The sequence below is a fragment of the Gadus macrocephalus genome, chromosome 22, assembly GCF_031168955.1.
Source record: "Gadus macrocephalus chromosome 22, ASM3116895v1".
In the NCBI taxonomy this organism is placed as follows: Eukaryota; Metazoa; Chordata; class Actinopteri; order Gadiformes; family Gadidae; genus Gadus; species Gadus macrocephalus.
Genome location: NC_082403.1, coordinates 5,201,820 through 5,226,787, shown reverse-complemented (window position 1 = coordinate 5,226,787; position 24,968 = coordinate 5,201,820). Strand labels below are relative to the sequence as shown.

General features: G+C 49.1%; 2 protein-coding genes across 2 annotated transcripts; one reads left to right on the top strand and one right to left on the bottom strand.

Annotated features, from left to right (window-relative positions):
- Positions 1-194: 194 nt before the first annotated feature.
- Positions 195-17,860, bottom strand: eloa (elongin A). Its single transcript, XM_060044305.1, is given in 14 exon segments — positions 195-1,327; positions 1,935-2,098; positions 2,921-3,050; positions 3,498-3,678; positions 4,286-4,383; positions 4,825-4,977; positions 5,497-5,608; positions 6,070-6,410; positions 7,631-8,096; positions 8,098-8,347; positions 8,734-8,849; positions 9,647-9,703; positions 10,989-11,100; positions 17,719-17,860. Coding segments are annotated over 14 exon segments (2,295 nt in total). The 5' UTR covers positions 17,772-17,860; the 3' UTR covers positions 195-1,265.
- klhl43 (kelch-like family member 43) lies at positions 11,888-24,345 on the top strand. The gene is made up of 7 exons (XM_060044306.1): positions 11,888-12,135; positions 16,722-17,463; positions 17,815-17,963; positions 19,306-19,652; positions 21,077-21,376; positions 21,512-21,687; positions 22,089-24,345. The coding sequence occupies exons 2-7, from the start codon at positions 17,129-17,131 to the stop codon at positions 22,882-22,884; spliced, it is 2,103 nt and encodes a 700-aa protein (XP_059900289.1). The 5' UTR covers positions 11,888-12,135; positions 16,722-17,128; the 3' UTR covers positions 22,885-24,345.
- The last annotated feature ends 623 nt before the right edge of the window (positions 24,346-24,968 follow it).

The following is a 24,968-nucleotide window of genomic DNA, read 5'->3' as shown; positions in this document are numbered from 1 at the left end:
TCTGCAGAATTGCAAAAAACTATTTCCGTTTAGTAACTTTCACAATAAAATCCAAATACGATGACTAGGTAAAATAAGTTGTTCACATTCAACATCTTAAATTGAAACTAATTTAGTAATCGAAGATAACATAAATGAATCCTTACAGACTTCAATTAATCTTTCACCTGAGGCACAAAAAGCACTGCACATGGTAAGGGCAAACAAAAAAAAAGCTTTTATTAAAAATCTCCATATAACATTTATTAAAATCTAATAAAATAACTTTTTGTCCCATGATCTTTGCTGTCCCAGTTTTCTGGTTCCAGTTTCGAGGATCGAAATAAATACATCATGATCAGTGTCGAAGTGAAGCTGTAGCGATCAATAGTTCATCTATAATCATTTTCAAATACACCTTGTTCAAAATATTGAATTTTCAATTGCATTACAGTGGATATGGAGCACAATAAAAAAAAGAAAAAGAAAATACACATAGGGTTAAGAATTAGCAGATGTGCCTTTTCAGTTGTCCTTTAAAAAGAATCCCAAGTCACTAACCAGCCATTGTATGCTTTGTGTTTGGGGGGGGGGGGGGGGGGTTACTCTACCGAGAAACATTTGTAAGATTTCCTTATTTTTGTTTTAAAAAAAGGCAGAATTCTCTGCAATGTCGGTCTGATGTAGTGTACGTGTTTCAGGAGGAATATTATCCCACGGTGGAAATGTGCCGTCTGAAACGACAGTATAGACCTGCTGTATATCACCCTTTTAGGGAACAATCGTGAAGCGAGTATGCTAGGGACAGGTTCAAAGAGAGATTAGGTGGAAAAACGACGCGGACATCCTACGTGGAAAATAACTTTTCCGTTTGGACCTCCCCCTTAATTTCGTCAGCGAAAATCACCCAACACCTAAACATATCGCACACTCACTGATCACATTTCACAATATAAATACTTTGTAAAATTCTAAAAATACATCCATCAACATGGAAATTCCATTTCTCTCCATTCCCCCAAAAAATTATGTTTTGGGTGTGTGTGTGTGTGTGTGTGTGTGTGTGTGTGTGTGTGTGTGTGTGTGTGTGTGTGTGTGTGTGTGTGTGTGTGTGTGTGTGTGTGTGTGTGTGTGTGTGTGTGTGTGTGTGTGTGTGTGTGTGTGTGGGTGTGTGTGGGTGTGTGTGTGTGTGTGAAAATAAAATGAACATAAATTAAACTTAAATTCTCCATCTTAGTGAAGGTTAAAAATTGATAAAATATATTCAGTTCGTTATTTCCTTCTTTCTACCGCCGGGAGAAACGGTTCTTGAATGCCTTGATTGTTTTGGCCATCATGGGGGCGATTTCTACAAGACAAGGAGAAAAATACCTCAAATCAGTCACACAGAACACTGATTCATCGCGTTGTACCACGCATCAATCCAATGTCTAACAATGAACTCGTCAATAGTAGATCTAACAGTCTTTTTGGGATCATTAAAGCTAGGGTAAGCATTTGGGGATAAACTAGCCAGCATAAGCATATCCAATTTAAAACATCCCAGGCCTCCATACAATGCTACTCCTTCAAAACACATGGCTACCTCGCTGGCTTTAGCCACAGGTCTGCCTAGCCTTGCCGAAGACTCGGGTCATGACCAATGAGTTCAGGGGCAGAATGCATGTAGGTAGCCGGGTGGGTATGTAGACAGAATTAAATGGATTGGAATAGGCTGAAATAATACTTACTGCCTATAATTATAATAATACATTTTATTTTGACATCCAAAAGTAAAAGCAAGTGGTAAATAATCGGAGATCATTGATAATATGCAGAAATAATAATGACTGCCTTTAATTATATTACAATAATACATTTTATTTTTGCTTCAAGGTATACGAAAAAAAAAAAAAAAAAAGATCGATTCACAAACAAAACACAAAACCCAGATGGAGGTCAACAGCGCCACCTACTTTTGACAACTGGCTTATCCCGTCCCGGTGGTCCCCCCACCGCGGCCCCCAGGGAGGCGCGGGCAGAGCCGTGGGGGGGGCTGCCCTGGGAGTAGGAGGCTGAGGAGGAGGAGGAGAACTGGCTGGGGTCACCGGGGACCGAGTAGGAGGTGGCCGGCCGGATTCTACACAGGAAGGAGGAGGAGGAGGAGGAGGAAGATTAACGACTGTGTCTCATTAGTGAAGAACGACGGAAAAAGACGATGATAGGCCACAGGTGACAACCTGGGCCACTCAATGACTTCCGAAAATGACTGCCTGCTTGTGAAAGCGTTTGGACGCCTAGGACGAGGCTATTCTACCAGTATGTGTGATCCTGGTCCAAAGGGGCCGGCTGCAATGCCTCCCTTTGAGATACCGACCTTTCCCTGCTCCTCAATAAACAAACTGCCTGGGAGGAAGCCGCTCGCCTGACTGAATAGTTCACCGGGAAGCCCAACCACACCGTGCAGTATCCCTATTTTAATCATCTTAAGTAATCCTCATTCTTCAGCTCGAAAATACAAATCCACGTTCTGCTTTGATATGAGAACAAACTCCCCCTAAACACAGTCCCCCTGCCCTGCCCTGCCCCGCCCTGCCCCGCCCCGCCCGGGAAGCCGACCCCAGGGGGGAGAAAGGTAAGAGCATCAGTCAGAGTCAGCAGGTGCAACCAGGTATGATGGTGTGTGTGTGTGGGTGGGGTAGGTGGGGTGGGTGGGGTGTATGGGTGGGTGGGGTAGGTGGGGTGTATGGGTGGGTGGGGTAGGTGGGGTGTATGGGTGGGTGGGGTAGGTGGGGTGTGTGGGTGGGTGGGGTATGATGCAGAGTGGGTAGGTGGGGTATGATGTTGGGTGGGGTGGGTAGGTGGGGTAGGTGGGGTATCATGGTGGGTGGGTGGGGTATGATGGTGGGTTGGTGGGTGTATGGGTGGGTGGGGTGGGTCAGTGGGTGGGTGGGGTACTGACTTGATGGGTGCGGCGGCGGCGGCGGAGCGGGCCGTCGAGGTGGAGAGCGTGCCGAACTTCTCCTGGCGCCGCCGGACGTCACGCGGCGGCTTGGCTACAGAGTTCACGAACGCCATCTTCACCTGTCTCCCTGGCAACCGACCACAGGACAAAATAAAAAACAAACACACACGGTTGGTGCCTGGGCAAGACAAGTCGTCCTCTTATAACCTTAGATCCGTACGTACGTCTGAAAAACACGTTTGTCTTTATAATCCACACGAACCGCAGCGTTTTCCCCGTCCAAACACTTGATTGTGTGTTTTTTTTCAAAGTGTTACCTCACAGTGGATGAATCTGAAACGGCTCATGTACGGACGGGTGATGGTGCATTGAAAATGATCGTGCATTATCACGATCGCGTTTCAGTCTGGACATAGTTTACGAAAAAAACAAAAACCGAGGTGAACGAAAGTGCAACGTTTCACACAGAAACAGCCACTCTTCATCCTTCTACGAGTCACACGGACAAACCCCCTGGAACTTATGAACCATAATATTACAGCGTGGCCCCCCCCCCCCCACCCTCCGGCTCTACCTTTGGGTTTGTTGGCGTGGGCCGAGCTGATGTTCTGGGTGAGCATCCGCAGCCGCTCCTCTCGCTCGTCGTGCAGCCGCAGGTACATCTCCCGCCACGACTCGTACTCCTCGGGAGCCGAGCGCCGGAAATCCCGCTGGCAGTGGCGCAACCACAGGTCGTCAGAGTCCGCGATGAAACACTGGGGGGGGGGGGGGGGGGCACACAAACACGCACGCGTACTTCATTAGCCAAAAAAATGCATGCATCGATATACGCTTTGTATTTTTTGTGCCGCGTCTGGTTGTCTGCCTGACGGCGAGGACTTGTGAAGCCAGACACACGTCGGAAACAAAATCAGACGACGAGGTTATATCTTGGAACTCTGTCCAACTGCTCTCCTGACAAGTGTGACGCATCACGCGTTCATTCTGTAGGAAAGGCTTCAATAGAAGAAAAGGTATCAAAGTAAACACGCGCTGCATAAAAGGGTGAGGTTATTCTACCCTGGTACAGTTATCAGCACAGAAAGGTAGAGAGAGAGATAGAGAATTGGGGCGCAACAAAGTTCCTGTGTGAAGGCCATCATTGTCTTCAAAGTCTCTTGAAAGAGATTGAAGAGATTTCTTCAATTAGATTGAGGAAATCGAATTGTAATTTAAGGGCTTCAGTTCCCCACAGGGGAAATGCGGCACAAATGACTTCTTTCTGTTACTTCCGTTGTCATTTTAACGACGCCAGCAGTGGGGGCCGAGCTGTCTGGTTGAGAATGTGCGTGTGCAGGATGGGGGGGAGAGGGGGGGTTGTACCGAGTTGCATTCCTCGATGCGGTAGAGCTGCTCTGGTGTGCATCGCTCCAGCACCGGCTCCAGGATCAGGAAGGGGACCCCGCCCACCTCGTCGATGGCTGCGGTGAGGAGAGAGGGAGAGAGGGGACAGACTCATTGGTCATGACCCGAGTTTTCCGCAAGGCTAGGCAGACGTGTGGCTAAAGCTAGCGAGCTAGCCATGTGTTTTGAAGGAGTAGCATTGTAAAAGAGAAGTTACGATGTTCACACTCTATGTGGGATATTTGTAGAATACCGACTTCTTTTTTGAATTGATAGATTCATAAAACGTAGAAAAACTTGGCATGCATTGATTGACTTAGGGCCATGATCGCAATGAAAGTGTAAGTTGAGAGACACTTTCTATTAATTATACTTTAGTGATGGTAAATCTGAAAGGAGAAGGACAGCGATAGAGAAAGACCCGAGGCAGAGACAGACACAGACACGCAGAGAGAGACTGAGACGGAGAGCAGGACAGACAGAGGTACACACACAGACTGTGAAACCAGGTCACTCACAGTCGATGTTGTTCTGCAGCACGCGGAGGCACTGCTCGTAGAGGGACATCATCTTGGGCAGGTAGGCTGTCTTGGTACCCGAGTAGACCGTCATCTTGGAGTTGAACCGCTTCCCTGTGAACCCTGACTCATCCTCCCCGTTGGCCTGGGGGACTGAAGCAAACAGAGAGAGAGAGAGAGAGAGAGAGAGGTGAGTGACAGGTAGAGAGACACAGAGGAGGTAAAGATAACGTTCTAAATGTCATGGCAGGACTTCTGGGTTTGGCTCGTTTGGCCCGTGTCGATCAAATGCTACGCTCCAATTTGTGAGCGAGCTCCAGCATGAAAGACCTTCAGGCGTTCAAACGGCAGCTCCTCCTGAACTGGCCTGGACACCAATCAGAGCACCCCTCAAGGCCGACAAAACAAAAACCCTCTCTATTTGGCAGATACTTCAATACAAATCGATTTATAGTGAATTCAGATCTGGGTTGTTTAGAAGAGGGCCAAGAATGCCTACAGGTAGGAAGGCATGAGAAACTTCTCCCCCCATCATTAGGCCTCTTGATTACACCCAAAACAATATTAGGGCCTGTGTGCACTCGCTTATTGCCCCGTTTAGATGTAGGACATTCATGCTTCAAGCTCAACGAGCCTGGAGCAGACATGCCACCACACACAACCTCCGCCTACCTTTGCGTCTTTGTGGGGACAAGGGCTGGGGGTCCAAAGAGGGCAGGGGTCTGTAGTTGGGCTGGATGGCTGGTAGGGGGAAGTCTGGCATTGCAGGGACCGCCTCCACAACCTACACACACACACACACACACACACACACACACACAATTACATAAACATAGCTGAGGATTGAGAGCAGCTTCATACAAACATGCAGGGCTGGGCTTCCAAGAGGGTTAGGGTGTATTTTGTTACTCATGAGAGCCCACTCTGTTCTCTTCATTCTACTAAGGATTTTTTACGATGCCTGTATATCAGGAATGCATTCGCCAGGAGAATTCAACTCCGGGGACCTCAGTGAGACCTAATCTAATTTCATTTGATTGTTGGTAGGCCAATAAAAACTCTTTCAATGCTATTCTGCTATTTAGGATTTAAAATCAGGAAACAATCGAACATAAAACACAACTTTATATGGAATTTTCAATTGTTGACTTTATGTGGACCTCAGTCCTGTGAGTGTAACTTAACTAGCCACTTCTGTCAAACAGTGAGCTCATCCAAGTGATCCGCGGCTTGCTACAAACTCACCCTCCTGCGTTTCTCAGGCGTCGCGGCGACCGGGGAGGAAACCATCTCGGACTTCTTGCTGCTCTTCGTACCGTTGGACTTGCTGGGCTTGGATGAGGAGGAGGAGGAGGAGGAGGAAGAGGCAGCGGCCGGCTGGGTCCGTGCGTGGGAGGAAGACGAGGATGACGACGGGCGGGGGGGCCGGCTGTGTGACGAGGACGACGAGGAGGAGGGCTTACTCTTCTTCTTCTTCGGCGTCTTCGGCGAAGCGTCGTACATGAGGAAGGACTCAAAGGACATGGTGGGGGCATCGGAGTCATCCTCTTCGCCGGGACCTGGGTCTTTGGGTGCCTGGGGTCGCCCTGCGGAGGCAGAGGAGGGATGGGGGGGGGGTCTTAGTAAGGGCGGGGAACCGCAGGGAGCTCTCGGTACGATATTAGAAACGATCACTGAAAGCCAATAAGGTGTGTTTACGCAATTATGTACAAATTGTGATTCTATAAAAAAAGAATTGCAAGGTTAAAATGGTAAATGGACTGCATTTATATGGCGCTTTTCCAATATTGCTGAACGTGCACACATTCACCAACCGAGGGCAGTGTCAACCGGGCAAGATTGACACCTTAACACTCAGGAGCCAGGGATCCAACTAGCGACCTTGCGGTTACCAGCCAACCCGTTTTACCTCCCGAGCCACATGCCACCCTGGCAGAACTGGTATAATGGTTGAGTTTGCGTTCTACAGGTTGGCCATTGCTATATATTGAGACTTAACAGAGCAGAACACTATTGTACCCTCTGTAGAAGTGTAGACCATCATTACTCTTTCCCTGAAGACCACATTGACGTTTCTTGCTTACATGTCTTTTCGAGTATTTTTAGAAGCAACGAATCCCAGTACTCGCATTAATCTATTTTTTCCACACCCATAAGGATTAGGGATTATTTTTTCTAAATAGGTCATGCCTATGTTCTTTGTGTTTTCATCTTTACGACATGAATACACAGAGAGACGCAGTCTAGAACATTATGTTCTCCGCACAAAAGCATTGACCCTTTGAAAGGCTCAATGCCCAAATCGTGTAATCTGGGCCTCTGAAGCCTTTTGAGCCTATAACTGATTCTTTGAATTACATATTTGATACGGCTTATTATATCAGTCAATGAGTTCATCTGTGAAAATACGTCAATGGCTGATTGTAGCAAACCAAAGCCAGACCTAAGAATGAATAGTAGGGGCGGAAAACGCTGTTGGTTTAAGGAAGTCAGTGTGACCTTAAACAGTGGCGCTCAAACTGTGGGTCGCGACCGGTCAGTGGGAGGCCCCAGGGGAACCAGTGGGCCCCGAGAAGCGTCAAGTAATAAACAATCGTTTGAAGACTGAAAAGGGGAGAAATGTTTTGATGAACAAACAAGACAGATTTTAATTATCTCCGTCGTTTTTATGACAAGGAAATAAGGACAATGGTTTGCTAATTTTGCTCTGATAAATATTTGATGGTTCACGGCCTCAAAAGGGCCAGGAACCAATGACCTGAATAAAATCACTCACACACTCACTCACACCTTCATTCCGACTCACCATCAGCTCCTCCCTTCTTCCTCTCCTCCCTCTCCCCCCTCTCCCCCCTCTCCTTCTCCCTCTCCTTCTCCCTCTCCTTCTCCCTCTTGCCCTCGGGCGGGGTGGCGTGCCGGCTGTGCTTGGCCGTCTTGGCCCCGCCTCCCGGAGACCACTCCGCCTCCACCACGCGCTTCTTCTGCGGCCTCTCCTCCACTCGTTCTCGGTCCCGCCGGTCACCGTGGGAACCGCGGGTGGCCTGCGGCGGCTGGGCCGGGGCAGCGCCGCCGGGCCCCTTGTGGGGCTTGCCGTGTCTGGGGGCGTCGCGGCCGCGGGCGGGGGGGGGCGGCGACGGGGCCACGGGCGGGGGGCTGGGCTGGGGGCTGTCGTCGTACTCGTCGGACCGGTAGCCCCCACCTCGGGGCTGCGGGCTGTAGCGCTCGTGCCGCGGGGGGCTGTGCTGGTGGTGCTGGGGGGGGGGGGGGGGAGGGGGAGTAGCCTCGGCTGTAGCCCGGCTCCTCTTCCTCCTCCTCCGTCACCATCTCCTCCTCCCGATGCCGTCTCTGCTGCCGCTCCTCCATCTCCTCCTCCTCCTCCTCTTCCTCTTCCTCCTCCTCTGGCTGAGGTGTGGGCGACCTGGCTCGTCGGTGGCCCCCGCCGCCGCCGCCACCGGCGGCTTCATGGTGGCCCCGAGGGGGGGCTTGTGACCGGGGGGCCTCCTTGTGGAGGCTGATGCTGTGTCTGGGGGGCCGGGCGAGAGGGGCCCAGAATAACGTTAAAACAAACATAAAGAATGGTTCCCCAAAATAACCACATTCAAACACAACGAGTCAAAACCTGTGGAGTGGCGAACAGTCGAGGTGTGGATAAAGTTTGGAAAGTCAAAGCAGCTCCGATATCGGATATCTTATATCGGATTACAGTCAGCGTGACATTTTAATACAACAGCGCAAAGGCTTCTCTCCTTCCCAGGTCGTGTCTGGTCCGTCACGCATGCTGTACGGATAATAAACAGAACCAACGGGACAACATTGTGGTCTTTTCCAGGATTTCCCCGTTGGTGATTAGGATGGCCGATAAACACACAGACGCGGAGCGCCAACTGAACGCCACGACCCCGCACTCACCTGTCGGCCCCCGGCTGGGGAACCAGCTTCTTCCATTTGGCGACCAGGCCTTTGGCCACCTCGCCCGCTAGCTCATGCTTCCGGAAAGAATTGACGGTTTTCCCAACGCCAGTGTCCTGATGAAACACGGTGAAGGAAAGATTTAGTAAACAAAAAATAGTCTTTTTGGTTACTCAGACAAACTTTTGTTCAGTTGATTATTTATTCTGTAACTTTACACTAGGTAAAAGTTCAACAAACCCCTTGTTAAATACAAACATAAAAGTATATTATAGTAATAATGTGTCCTTGCTTGACAAAGCATTTTGTCATTGAGGTAAGATCTGTTGAGTGTGCACCAATATTGTATGCACTAAGCATTTGTGCACGTTTACCTGACTTTGCGGTGTTACAAGCATGTGTTGGGGAGGGTCCCAAGTTAAGTTATCTAGCCATGACACGCTCCAAAGCCTGCTCGCTTTCACCATAAAATACGGCTTACTGAGTTTTATTGGTTCTTAGGCCATCCTGCAGGGGTAACCAGGAAGGTTGCTAGGTTTAGCCTTTGCATCACGGAATACATTAGCTTAAGAAGACATTATATATCCAGTGATGCCTTGCGTGGCAGCCAGCTAACCACCCTTCAGTTGTGTTGCAGCCGGGTAGGCTTGCTGCGAGCTGAACGTATCGACCTTTCTCAATACTACTACATATAAACATACAGGTCTGTACGTGATAGCAATTATTATTGAAAAGATGAGTCACGTGACAAATTACAAATATTATCAACTGTTTCTGACGTGCAATTGAGTGCGGTCACCGGTGACCATACTTTGACAGCTTACAGTCAATATCGATAATTATCTTAATGAATAGCTGGTTTTAAACCTGAGGGTCTTAGTAATTATAATATAGGGTAAATGCGTCGACTCACCACGAGTATCTCAACGGTCATAGGCAGCTCCCCTAGTCGTCTCAGAGTCTTCAGGAGCTGAGAAAGACAACGAAAGATTTGAATAATGAAGACGAGGACATTACTCAACGTTATTATATCTATTGTAATCAACTGTGATTTACGTAGGAAATTGGCCACTTAGACAACAACTTTTCATTAACTCAAATAAGGTTATTATGTGTTAAATATACTTATTATCAGTAGCAACATAGAGATACACTTTAACTTTAGATATTTGAGGAAAGGTTCATCTAGAAGGATTATATAATCATGAACATTTGAAGATTATCTCAAATACTTAGTAAATAATTGTTAAATATCCTATTTGAATGGATATAAGATAAGTTGCCCATTGAACATACAAGAAATAGATTTGATATCTACTATTTACACAAGACAGGGGCCGAAGGGATACCACCAGCCTAAAACTGCACAGCTAATCAAATTGCACCATAATGTGTTATAGCACATGTGGTGCTTGGGTCGGCCACGGCGTGCAATCCATGCACATGTTCTCATTCATTTTGTAGTGATTGAACATATGACAACAACCCAACAAAGCATTTACATTTTGCGCACAGTCACGTCGTCATCAGAAGGCTCTTGTGGCCTTCGGGGCTGCATGTTTGATCAGCTACCAAAAAACTAGCGATAGCGTCAGCACACTTCATTTAAAAGTGCAGAACGTGTCTCTCCCATCTTCTCCTTTCATAAGTTGTGCGGGGAAATCGCAGAAGTTGCGGCAAAGGTGTGCGCGGCTAATGCTTTGTGTCCTCAGACCGCAGTCATTTAAGCAGCAAAATCCGCCTCATTGTTTACATTGAATATTTAATAATGCACTTTTTAAAAGGGATGATCTGTGGCACCCACCTATGTAGGACCAGAGCTTTTAGCCAGGCAGCGTTCACATTGTCTGCTGTATTTTGTACTGTTTCTTTCAAAACGCAGTCATTTTTTTTGTTGTCTATACTTTTGCACTTTAGCCGTGGTGCTAGCAGCAGCAGCACGACTAGCAGCAGCAGAGACGCGTCCCGGGTCTCCGGTACCGACGCTGTGTGGATGTCTTTATTACGGTGGTTTTCACGAATGAAATGCTTAGTGGTGGGTGATTACGTGTGTACAAACGAAGGCCCACAAGTTAAAGACCCCCGGGTTAACTGTGACGGGATCCCGAACCAAAAAGAACGTAGCGTTTTTTTCTTTTTTCACGGAACTAGATCCGTGGCGGCGGCCACACGGACGGTGAGGGTGTCGGAGACCCGGGGAGTCGTGCAGTACACGGAGCGGTGCACTCGGCGGGGAACCGAGGGACAATCCTTACCTTTTTGGGCTCTAAATTCTCCGAGAGCCGAGACTGGAGTCTCTCCACTGCTTCCAGCAGCTCCTCCGCCATGTTTACTGCTGGTACCCTGTTCCCGGAAACAGTTTCATGGCTAGAAGAAAAAAAAACGGTTCTCGTCAGTGACGATCTGTAGGTTGACAGGGACGACCGGACGTGCGTCACGCAACAGCTGACAATGGGTGACTCGTCAGCGACGTGTTTTTGTTTGCGTTGGTAAAATATTAAATTACGGTAGTTGTAGTCGGTAGGCTGACAGTGTCAAAACTTTCTCTCAATATGAGTTTACATTTACTAAAAAGTAAACTCTCTTGGACACCGATAGACCCCCCTCAAACGCACACACACATGCACAGGTGTGCCTGTACAAACACGCACACACGCACACACGCACACACACACACACACACACACACACACACACACACACACACACACACACACACACACCTTACAGTTTACTTTGCATATATAATGTAAATAAAATAGCCTACTTCGGTAGGCTTATATGTAGGCTAGGCTAGGAAAGTAGGACTTTTCCAAGGTCCCCTATCTGTCACCTCCCCCCCCATACCAATTCACAGCGCGGAGGCATGACGTGGGCTGGTCTGGGGATATTTTTGGAGGGGTGGTTACCAAGTGGTGCCTGTATTTGGAGTTGGAGGGTGAGGCAGTGAGGGAGGGGGGGGGGGGGGGCTGAATGGTTGTGGTGTACAGCTCTGACAGGGGATATGGGTGTGTGTGGAGTATGGGGTTATGGTGGAGGAGGCAGGGGGAAGGGGTTGGGGTGTACATTGCTTTGGTGAGACCGCCCTCCCAACTCCAACACACCATGATCGCCATCACCACCAGCCCCCACCCCCCCCCCCCCCCACCCTCCTCAGCGACCACAGGTTACAGCCTCATACAGACACACACACACACGCAGCGCCCTGGCAGACGGACCAAGGAGGACGGAGCGGACGGCAGAGAGAAACCTGTAAGAGGAACCCGACGAAGACCACGGAAGGAAACGAGAGAGAGAAAGGAAGGAAAGAAGGAAAGAAGGAAGGAAGGAAAGGACGCCCCCAAGGAGAGACACAGAGAGAGATCAGGAGAGAGAAGCAGAGGCAGGAGAAGTCAGTGACAGGTAAATCCCAGTGTTTGGCTGTGTGATGGAGTGTGGGTGAAGCAGTGAGGTTCAGATGCTGGGGGTTGATTTGTGGGCTGCTGCTGCTGGGGAACTCCTCTGTGGTTGTATGAGACTGTTATCTGAAGTTTTTCCTTTCCCACTATTTAGACAACGAAAAAAAAACACTCCAAACCCTTGTTTCTGTTTTTTTTGCTTGTATCCGATGGTTAATTGATTTAACCAAATACAACGCTGAGCCAAAATGGATTAAATTGAGACAACATTAAGAATAGAAAGAGGATAGAATTCCTTTTATCCCAGTCATCAATGAGAAAGCTAGACACACTCAAGCACTAGTGTGTGTATCGTACTACGTTACACTTGGACAATATAAAAGGTTACAGAAGGAGCATCTTACATGGAAACAATATCTGATCCTCTTTAATTTAGCTGTACTATTACAGAGGCTCTCTGCTTCTACATAAAAAAAACCCGCATGTAGTGCAAAGACACATGCCGAAATACACACACATTCAATGGGTCAGCTCCTATAAATACCCTTGCAAGATAGGCAGAGGAATCTGGCCGCTGGCTCATGGAGACGGATCAGAGGTGTTGGAGAAGGTCACGGGATGGTATGTGTTTGTGTGTGTGCGTGCGTTTGCGTGTGTTCATGTGGGATTTGAAAAGTGTGTTCTTGTGCAAGAGCTACAGTGTGTTGGTGTACGTGTGTGTGTGTGTGTGCGCGTGTGTGTGTGTGTACATGTGGGATTTGTGAAGTGTGTTCATGTGCCAGCACTAGGGTGTGTGGTTGTGTGTTTGTGTTTGTGTGTGTGTGTTTCTGTGTGTACATGTGGGAATTGTGAGGTGTGTTCATGAAACAGCAGAAGTGTGTGTGTGTGTGTGTGTGTGTGTGTGTGTGTGTGTGTGTGTGTGTGTGTGTGTGTGTGTGCATGGCGTAGCGTGGCAATGTGTGCACCTGAGGCGTGCAAGCTAATCCCAGTTGTCCCCTGAAGTGTGTGTGTATATATGTGTGTGTGTGTTAGCATGTGTGTACCTGAAAACCTATGTACACAAAGAAGGGAGATAAAAGGCCGGGTTAACGCAGCCTTGAATAACGACCACTCCTCGAAAACACTTTCTCTTTACTCACTAATCCTAGCACACACACAAATATACACACACACATACAAACACATGCACACAGACACACTCACACACACCATGTCTCTTTACCTCATATACTGAAGACACTGGAATAATGTTTGTGTGTGTTTGTGTGTGTGTGTGTGTGTGTGTGTGTGTGTGTGTGTGTGTGTGTGTGTGTGTGTGTGTGTGTGTGTGTGTGTGTGTGTGTGTGTGTGTGTGTGTGTGTGTGTGTGTGTGTGCGTGCTTGCGTGCATGCGTGTGTGGTGTGTGTGTGTGTGTGTTTGTGTGCGTGTGTGTCTGTGTCTCTTGTTGTTATTTCACATCAGTGGTGTCAGAATCAATGGTACACCTTTATCTCATCCACTTATCCATACAACAGTGATATAACGGTATTATCTTATAATGTATACACATAAAGTAGGTAATAAACATCATGATGGCCAAGTTTCAACTTGCTTATTGCCAGCATATGTGCACCATATGTGCATTTGTTCTGAATATTACAAGTCGATAACACACTTTCTTTCAATTTTGTATCCACCAAAAATAAACAGTAATAATGGATTCCTAACAAACAAACAAAGCAGTAGAATGTTACCTAAAAGGCAGAAGTGATCATGAAACACTTCAAGGATTGAAAATGTGTAATTTGTGACGCATTGCTGCTATGTGTAACTCTCTAATGTCCATCTTTATCAAATTTATACTTGAAACGGCCGATGGCCCTTCGTGAGCTTGACCACCCTGCTCAAGGTGTAATGAAGCAAGTGGAACACCTTACAAGAGCTCACAAAAATGCATTAATGTCTCAAATCATAGTACAACTATGTATTTCTAAATGTACTATTCATGAAACACTCACAAAATCACACTCACTTCCCTCTTGCCCTGAACTTGGCGGTTTTTAAATAACCACCTGGGGGCGGGGTCTGTGCTTGGGGGGTGGACAGGGGGCGGTTTCTATACAGGGTGGAGTGACAGCTGTTGTCGGGTGGTGTCATATTGTAGAAGGAGAGTTGAACGCAAAGAGAGAGCCTGGGCTCCAAAAAGATGTCGCAATACCTCCTAAAATGGCAGAAACTGCAGAAGCTACTGGCGGTTGTGATCGGGCCCGGATTTTTGACCTCGTGACTGGTGGCTTTCTCATCTTAGGAGAAATATGTAGGCCAGCTCATGACTCACAGACAGTGCGTCACTCACACCGGCCTTAACTTTAAGAGTGGATTTGCAAGTGTTTATTGGTTGGGATCCTCTTGCTTACGAGTCAAAGAAAGCGGAGACGTGTGCTGTTGAACATGCTGTTGATATTGCCGGGCTGATGTTTCAGTGGTTAGCCTGAATCTGACCCAACCCAGGGCTTGTGTTGCAGCAAGGGGCAGTGAGGTTAACACTGAAACATTTCCGCACCGATGAACAAATACCAACTCTACTTCGAAGAATTTAAAAAAAATAGGCCTGTAGACCTTTTAGAGCCGCTAATGAGTTACAGCATACCGTTTGAATCAAGTAGGCTTCCTAAATTAATAATGTTGACTGTGCCTGCCCCAATTAAGATATAAGGCAAATTTCTGACCAATCAGGGCCCTTCTTCTAATTCTGATTGGTTTGGGGATTTTTTGTTAAGATCTTGCTCACTTTACCTCCTTTCTAATCTCTCTCTCCTTGCAACCCTCAAATCCTACCTACTGCCGCTTTTACAGAGAAAGATTGAAAAAATATATATTCAATAAATGCCTGCATACTACATTTTCCTCTGTGGCATAATGTTGCTTATGGGATACCTCTGTCTTATGATCGCAGACGACAATCGGATGTAAACTCCTGTGCACCAGCATCGGATAAAACAGACAAGGAAGTCAATTCTAGGGCGGGAAAAATAACAGCCGGAGATATTTGAGGGCCACGACGCCCCCCAGCTGCTCCCTGTGACTAACGACTAACAATAGACCAGCACCGTATGTCCAGCTCAAAACAATACGCCCACAGTGCCCCCTTATTTATACCATCCATGCTGGATGGATTTTAATTGTCCTGAATTATTTGGGGACTTTTTAATTGTCTTTTTTGTCTTTGCTGAAACGGACCACCGGGAACACCGTCGATTCGACGACATGGACTCCTAGAAAATCTAAATATTCATGCATCTTATAATTTTATCCGAACTACGGACCTTACAGAATCGTCGGATCCCAACATGTGCGATCGTGCCTCTCCCTACAGGTCACGGTCTTCATCTTTCTGCAGAAGGGGCTTAAAAAGTAATTGCACCCACACCTCCCGGCATTGTCGTGAGGTCATCATGAGTTTGTTTACATGTGTACAAGGTGATGCAGGGTGAGGATGGAACGTGATTGAGTTGGAGGGTGTCCAGGGGGATGAGAGAAGTGCAGAGGTTGGATTCCGGAGAGTATCTGAAATCGGAGTCTAGGGAAAGTAATCTACGCGCCAGAAGATTGTCCTTAAAGCTGTGTACATGTACAGTGCATTTTTAGAAGCAGTCAAAAGTAATGTGCAGGTGGCATTATAAATCGCTGTTGATGTTTTTCTGCGCCTCTGGAAACTTGAGCAAACGTATACCAAGAGTCATCAGTGTCAATTTATTTTGCATCTAAAAGACAGGGTGTATATGAGGTGAACAGATTCAAAGACGAATTAGCTCAGCAGAGTGACCAATTAAAAAAATATACCTCCTGCATATTGTCCCTCGACTATATGTAACTTGTTGGTCCCTTGTGACCCATTTCAAGCATACACTACACTTCCCATAACTCCTTGGTGCTGGTGTGAGTATGACACATCGTTAAAGCTATATCAAGGAGAGGGAGTGTAAATACCATACCCTCAGCTAATATAACCGCCCGAGGATTGGCTGAAAGAGGGCTTATTTCGGGAGCCACTATAGGAACACATTTCTGCATCCATACTATCAAATCTACGCACTTTAGGGCCCCTAAGAGCAGTCCATGTCTATAGCAGCGAAAGATGGCGTCCTGGGCTCCACTGTTACTTATTTACACTCTTGGACACATGTATATCAGAGGTCTGATGAGGATGATGATCGACTGACGAAAACATGCTTGGGATCCCGGCCCGCCGCGGAACACTTGCACCTGCCACTCAAACTCTTGCCGTCTCCCCTCATCTCCCCTGGGGGGCCAGGGGGGTAAGGGAAACAGGGAGATACAGTGAGCCTAAACCTAACCCTAACCACCACCTCGAAAAACTGAGTTATTAGTTGAGAGGTTCTTTTTTTAAACACACAAACCATTCGCCTAGCTTATGTATTTGTGTATGATTTTTCACGTAGATTCTCTCTTTCTGTATTTCGGCAAACACCCTTTAAAGGGTCCGCCATTCTTTGGAAAATGGCAAGCTGTGTCTCCTGGCTTGTTTTAATATCGACCGTGTCGATCAGGTTTGTTTACCTCTACTCTCTCTCTTTCCTCTCCTCCCAGGTGCGGTGTTGCTGATCAGAAACTGAATCAGCGTCATCGCAAATAAAGGAGTGGGCCTGTAAACCTGTCCCCGAGACGCTCTAGAGAGGCCTTCAGCTCCCTCTGCTTGTGCTGTCTGTGTGTGTGTGCGGGTCCGTGTGTGTTTGTGTGTGTGTGTGTGTGTGTGCGTCTACAAGAGAAAGTAAGTCACTGCAAATTTCCGTTAGAGGGAACAAACGAAAACATCTTCGTTATCAACCCGTCGATTGTCTGAATAGTCGTGCGAGGCGGTCTCCTTGCTCCGGTCCAACCGACGTTTAGTGTAACCAACGGTAACCTTGACCCCTCCCCTACTCAAAAAAACAACAACAATCCACTCACAACCAAGACAAACAACAACAACACCCAGACACCCATCGTCCGCCCTCATGGCTCCCAAGAAGAGGGCCTCCCGCCAGAAGAAGACCCCCGGTGACGGGGACGTCTCCCCGGCCCCCGCGGTCGCGGTCGCGGTCGCCATGGACGCCAGCTCGCTGAAGGTGGAGAGCCGCGGCGACGGCGTGGTGGTGGTGATGGAGTGCGGCGTGAAGAAGATCGAGCAGATGGCGGCGCTGGACATGGTGCAGCTCAACAGCCTCAACCTGCCCCTGCTGCCGCCCGCCGTCAAGCCCGGCGAGCGGGGCCTGGGCCTGGGCTGCGAGCTGACCCGGCCCCTGCACGGCAACGCCCTGCTGGAGGAGCTCAGCAAGATGCGCCAGGAGAGGTGAGAGGTGGCGGCGCCCCCCGGTGGTGACAACGATGTTATCGTCACTGTGATGATGACGTCATTAATGGTTATATTTTGAAACAACACCGCCTAAAGGCTCAGTTACGATTCCCTGTCGACGCAACGCAATGACCCCGCAGACGCTTTTGACGCAGTCGTGAACCTGTTTTGGTTCTGCGGCAAGATTTAGTGAGCGGACCAATCAGAGCCCTTGCTGCTGCGTCTCCTCGTGGAACCATAATCAGCCCTTACCTCAACACTATCCAAGACTTCCTCGTGGAGTCCGACGTTGTCGTCTTCTCCATGAGAAACGGGACTCCCCCTCACCTCCTCCGCTCTGCTCCCCAGGTTCCTGACCGACCTGGAGCTGGCCTGCAAGAGCAAGGCCTTCGACGTCCACAAGCTGGTCATCTCCTCCGTCAGCCAGTACTTCAGGGAGATCCTGGCCAAGGACCCCGGCATGAAGCGCCTGGAGCTGCCCTCCCTCTCACCTCTAGGTAGGCTTCTATAACCTGCTGGTAGGCGTCTATAACCTGAAGGTAGGCCTCTATAACCTGCTGGTAGGCCTCTATAACCTGAAGGTAGGCATCTATAACCTGCTGGTAGGCGTCTATAACCTGAAGGTAGGCCTCTATAACCTGCTGGTAGGCCTCTATAACCTGAAGGTAGGCATCTATAACCTGAAGGTAGGCCTCTATAACCTGAAGGTAGGCCTCTATAACCTGCTGGTAGGCGTCTATAACCTGAAGGTAGGCCTCTATAACCTGCTGGTAGGCCTCTATAACCTGAAGGTAGGCATCTATAACCTGAAGGTAGGCCTCTATAACCTGAAGGTAGGCCTCTATAACCTACAGGTAGGCCTCTATAACCTACAGGTAGGCCTCTATAACCTGAAGGTAGGCGTCTATAACCTGAAGGTAGGCCTCTATAACCTGAAAGTAGGCCTCTATAACCTGAAGGTAGGCCTCTATAACCTACAGGTAGGCCTCTATAACCTGAAGGTAGGCCTCTATAACCTGAAGGTAGGCGTCTATAACCTGAAGGTAGGCATCTATAACCTGAAGGTAGGCCTCTATAACCTGAAGGTAGGCCTCTATAACCTACAGGTAGGCCTCTATAACCTACAGGTAGGCCTCTATAACCTACAGGTAGGCCTCTATAACCTGAAGGTAGGCGTCTATAACCTGAAGGTAGGCCTCTATAACCTACAGGTAGGCGTCTATAACCTGAAGGTAGGCGTCTATAACCTGAAGGTAGGCCTCTATAACCTGAAGGTAGGCCTCTATAACCTGAAGGTAGGCCTCTATAACCTGAAGGTAGGCCTCTATAACCCGAAGGTAGGCGTCTATAACCTGAAGGTAGGCCTCTATAACCTGAAGGTAGGCCTCTATAACCTGAAGGTAGGCCTCTATAACCTGAAGGTAGGCGTCTATAACCTGAAGGTTGGCCTCCATTTCCACTAGCTTAGACTTCTTAAACTCCAGGTAGGCCTCTCTCACCATAAGCCTCTATCAACTCCAGGTAGGCGTCCGTAGCCTGGAGGTAGGCCTCTTTAGTTTCTATGTAGGCCTGAAATAGCCTCCATCACCTCTCAGTACACCAAAATAGCCTCTAGGCAGATCTGACGTTCCAATATAATGCATTACCAGTACCTACCTCCCTACCTGTGAGAGGACAAAACACACAAAGCTGTCCCCTGTGTGGACCTCACTTCACTGGGTATCATCACATGAACACACACATTTCCGGGTGCATGAAATGAATACACGCCACCCGGACAAACGACTCGGTTCTCCAAGGTTCTCCAACACCCCCCCCCCCCCCCCCCCTCTTCTCCAGGTCTGGCCAACGTGATCACCTTCGCCTACCTGGGCCGCGTGCACATGTCCCTGTACACCATCGGCTGCACGCTGTCGGCCGCCACCACCCTGCAGATCCCGCAGCTGCTGAAGATGTGCATGGACTTCCTGCTGGCCGAGCTGAACCTGACCACGTGCGTGTACGTGTGGAACATCGCCGCCGCGTACGGCCTGCTGCCCGTGAGGGACGCCGCCCGCCGCTTCGTGCTGGACAACTTTGTGCCCTTCTCCGAGACGGCGCTGTTCAACCAGCTGACCCTGGAGCAGATCTCCGCCTTCCTGCGGGACGACAGCCTGGTGCTGCCCAGCGAGGTGGTCGCCTTCCAGGTCAGAATTCACAGAGAGAGCGAGATCAGAGCCATGATGTCACTTGTGGAAGTGGGACAAGTCCTGGGCTGCATCCGAATACTCATACTTGCATACTATATAGTATGCATTTTGTAGTACGCAAAAAATATAGCGCGTCCGAATACTCAGTATGCATTCTGTAGTACGGAAGACGTTTCCGAATGCGTACTACCGCCAAAGTAAACCACGGACTTCACTACGCTATCCCACAATGCAACAGGAGTCTAGTAACGAACGAAGAAGAGATGGCTGACTCGTCACCACCAGAAAGACGTCGTAGAAAGCGGCGAAAAAAAGAGACATTAAAAAGAGTAAAATAGTCAAGTAAGTAATTAAGTAAAAAGAGACATTTTTAATTTAATAGCAACGATGACAAGACGGAAAACAGGTAACTTATCAAGGTAATTTTGCCGGCATCTGAGGGGAGATACGTCATCTCCAAACTTCCGGTGGAGTTTCGGCGATGTTCGGAAGCGTTCGGAGGCGTTCTACGTCTAGCTGTAGACCGTACTACACAGTCAAGTGTAGTATGGTCAAGTAGTAGACACTGGACAGAAATAGTATGTACTAAGTATTCGGATGCAGCCCTGGTGTCCCACGGTTCATTGTCCTACTCTCAAATTGAGTTATTAGGTCAATGAGTTCCTGTACCGGGAGTGTATTTTCACTTACTTTCCAAATCGGTGCCTTGCCTTGTATATATTTAGTGTGTTACTAAAATACAGACCTCAGATCTGATGTCAAAGAGCCTCTCTTCTTCTAACCTCACTGACGGAAACTTCAGCAAGATGGCCAACATAGGACCAGGGCCGAACCCAGGGCTATTTCTACCCAGGCCTATAAACAGACCATAGCCCCAACCCCACCCAACGACCCACCATCGCCCCCACCCACCCCACCCGCCCAACGAGGCAGCTGCTCCACCCGCCACCTGCAGCATAACTGTCAGGACAAATCGGATTAGTTGAACTAAGTGTACATTAGACGGCTCAGGTATTAATACACAGCCACTGTTTTAGACTTGGTGTCCTTAGGGGGTCCTTAGGGGTCCTTAGGGGGTCCTTAGGGGTGGAGGTATTGGCGACATATTTAGAACACCAACTGATTGGTGTGTTGTTAGAGAAGTATAAATAATTCAATCTTTTTCCTTCTGGAACTTTTCCTACAGTTTGGCGAGTAATGTGTGTGTGTGTGCGTGTGTGTGTGTGTGTGTGTGTGTGTGTGTGTGTGTGTGTGTGTGTGTGTGTGTGTGTGTGTGTGTGTGTGTGTGTGTGTGTGTGTGTGTGTGTGTGTGTGCTTCTGTGTGTAAATGTGGGTTTTTTAAAAGCGTGTGTTTCTCATGCTGATCCGACACGAAAAAGTGCCACACATTGACCCCGCCCCCTGGCCCCCCTCCCCCACAGCTGGCCATGAAGTGGCTGGACTTCGACGAGGCGCGCCACGTGCACGGCGCCGAGCTGCTGGCCCACGTGCGCTTCGAGACCATCCCGGCCAGCGAGCTGGTCAGCCAGGTCCAGCCGGTGGCGCGCATGATGCTGGACCCTCAGTGTCACCGCCTGCTGGTGGACGCCATGAACTACCACCTGCTGCCCTACCAGCAGAACACGCTGCAGTCGCGCCGCACGCAGGTCCGCGGCGGGCAGCAGACCCTGCTGACCATCGGGGGACGCCCCTCCATCACCGAGCGAGCCCTGAGCCGCGAGGTGAGACCCCCTGAACCCCTTGACACCTGGCTTTGAACCAAGAAACTTTTTTAGCTGGGGGTCAAAACAACCAACGGACCACCGGACTATCCTATACAGCATTGACCTTTAACCATGACCTTTGACCCACTCCAGGTGCTGTGGAGGGACCCCCGTGAGGGCGCGGCCACCTGGCGCCACCTGTCCCAGCTTCCCGCCAAGAGCTTCAACCAGTGCGTGGCGGTGATGGACGGCTTCCTGTACGTGGCCGGGGGGGAGGACCAGAACGACGCCCGCAACCAGGCCAAGCACGCCGTCAGCACCCTCAGCAGGTGACGACCAGACCCCCCCCGCCGAGAACGCACCGATGCCGTCCCGTGATGCATCACTTGATCAATGCCTCTTCTGACATCACAAGTGGGCGTGTCCACATACATGTGTGCTGGATAGATCAGTCTACCAGCCTACCCAGTGGACTGTAGCAAACGGTGCTCATCTATCCGTCATAATTCTACGTGGACACGCCCACTTGGGATGTCAGAAGAGGCCGATTTTCAAAACGGCTTGTAACGGCTAATCACACTCACACCTGGTGGTATGATGTGTCACCTTTAAACTCTGGGGTTTTGTAGTGTCAATCAGGGCCAATGAGTTTTGATAACACGTCAATCTGTTTATATCTGTCTGTCTCACATCGTCTCTTATCCTCCTCTCTGCGCTCTCCTCCAATCAGATACGACCCCCGCTTCAACACCTGGCTCCACCTGGCCAGCATGCGCCAGCGCCGCACGCACTTCTCCCTGGCCGCCACCGGGGGGCGCCTGTTCGCCATCGGCGGCCGCAACGTGGAGGGCCTGCTGGCCACCACCGAGAGCTACCTGCCCTCGGCCAACGCGTGGCAGATGCGCGCCCCCATGGAGGTGCCCCGCTGCTGCCACGCCAGCGCCACCCTGCCCTCGGGCGACATCCTGGTGTCCGGCGGCTACATCAACTGCGCCTACTCGCGCTCCGTGGCGTGCTACAGCGTGGAGAGCGACAGCTGGAGCGAGCGGCCCTCCCTGGAGACGCCCCGCGGCTGGCACGTCTCCGCCACGCTGGGCGGCAACGTGTACGTGGCGGGCGGGAGTCAACTCGGAGCGGGCGGCGAGCGCGTGGACGTGCTGTCGGTGGAGGTGTTCTCGGCGGAGGGCGGGGCCTGGAGCCGGGCGGCGCCGCTGCCGCTGGGCGTGAGCACGGCGGGGCTGTCGCCGCTGGGCGACAAGCTGTACCTGCTGGGCGGCTGGAACGAGGCGGAGAAGCGCTACAAGGCGGCGGTGCAGCGCTTCGACCCGGCCACCGACAGCTGGTCCCTGGCCGAGGACCTGCCCGAGCCCACCGTGGGCGTGTCCTGCTGCACGCTGACCCTGCCGCCGCGGCAGGCCGCGAGGAGGCCGCAGCACCGCAACACGCCGCAGACCGCCCACGAGGAGCCGGCCAGGGTCCGGAGCCGGGAGAGCAGCGCCAACCCGCCCCTGATCATCGGCACATAGGCAGAGAGAGAGAGAGACAGAGGGACAGATGGACAGAGAGAGAGAGGGGGTAACGGGATGGAGGGGTCGAGGCTGAGATTGTTGTCAGAGGGAAGGGTAGAATACGTAAGAAGTGATGCGCCTAGATTCTAGATGCGACAGACGAGCAGTTGGCTGAGTAGAAGGAGGAGATGAGGGCTGTGTAGTGATGGGGGTCTCAAACCCGTGGCTCGAGGGCCAAATCTGGCCCCACCCGCCCCGTAGGTTCAGAATAAACAAACAAATGTAGGCCCTTTCTGTTCCACTTTGGTTGGACGTTAGGTTGAATCAGGTTTAAGAGAATAAAGTAACATTTTGTTTTGGAACACCGTGTATTGAATAATTATTTTGATCTAGGCACAATGAATCAAAAACAGGCATAAGTCGAAAAGGTAAATAAAAAAGTAACCTCCATTAACATCTATTGACGGGAATGGTAAATAACCAACACATTTTGATTAGGGAAAAGTAAATAAACAAAGAGCCGTTTGGGAAGCGAGAGAACCCGCTCTTCCTACGAACTGGCCATTGGACCCCATTTAAATTGAGGTGGAGACCCCTGGTGGTAGAGACCGGAACGGCGGCTAGCTTAAGGGATATCTGCTAGAGCAGTATGAGGGAGAAACATCGAAAGAGCCATTTAGTTGTTCAACTGTGAACCCATTAGCAGTGATGTGTAAAAAGTATATTTAAAGTGTATTGTGTATTGTAACGAATGTGTTTATGGCAAGTTCTGTCATTCAATACCAGGTAGCCTTTAGCTATGCATATGTATTCTCATCAGGGACATGTGGCAATTAATCATCAAATTAGCAAAAATTTCATTTATTTATACTATTTATGTTGTTAGAAATAATGAATAAAAACTAGACTAGATCAAAGGAAATAACAGAAACTTATGCATGGGGTATTAATTGTTTTTTAAATGTAATAAAGTACGATAGGGTCTGTGAAGAGTAGGGGGATTTAATCTTGTATTATTAATCCATTTCATTGACTTGCATAGTATTTTCATAAACAACGTATCTGGGAGCAACCACTCAATAATGCTCACTACTTAAAATAAGATGTGATGCATAAGAAAGTAAAGAAAACATTCAAAAAAAGAAAAGAAATAAACACTTAAATAGCTCATCCCAAATCTATAGATTCTGAGATAAAAGATTTGGAGATTATTCGAGACCAACCAAGTGAACTCCTGTTACCAAGTGCCAAGTGGAGCCACAGAATGTGTAGGTGTTAGAGAGGGTGCAGCAAATGCCACGTCACTCGACTTTTCCTACTCAAATGAGGCCCATCCACCTAATTTTATTAGCAGAGTATTGTATTACTGTTTAACTACTTGCCCCTATCGTTGTCTAGGGGACGAGTAGGAGGAGCCGTCAGCCACACATCTATGCTGCATCAGGGTTTCCCCGAATAAAACCAATCTGATCCAAACAAGTCTGACTATTTCATCATTAATCCCTCAGCGGGTGGTTGCTGGGAATCATACGGCATCCGTCAAGGTTTAAGACCAACGAATTCGATAGTATACCAAGACTTGGGTAGCTATCTTTCAATACTGTGTGTAAATATACTTAGCATGGGTGACCTAAGCGGAACTTGACCCCCTGAAAGTGATAAATCCATTCTCTACCAGTACTCAATTTTCATTGGTATGGATGGGATTCAAATCTAAATTCATACACCATGACGAGTCTTCTGGTGATGGGACATTCTCAGAGTCTAAAGGGGCATCTCAAATAGTGAGGTCATACCATACTGAAGTGCTTGGTCGATGGCCTCATTTCTCATGAACTCGTAATTACTCGAGTTCGCTAACTAGAGTCTGAGATCCAAGCAACGAGTCAGATTTGAAATCAAGAACCCACACCCTACTTCCCATATTGGTTTGACAGGGACCATGTACAGAACAGGTTCTATACCAGAAGTAGCTGGATAGCTCATTTGCATCTGTGGTCCGATATGAGGACTGAGAAACGTTACCTGCTGCAAATCAGCATACTGCGGCACGCATGTCGGCCGATGACGCAGATTTGTTTTTAGGAGCTACGTCGACCAAG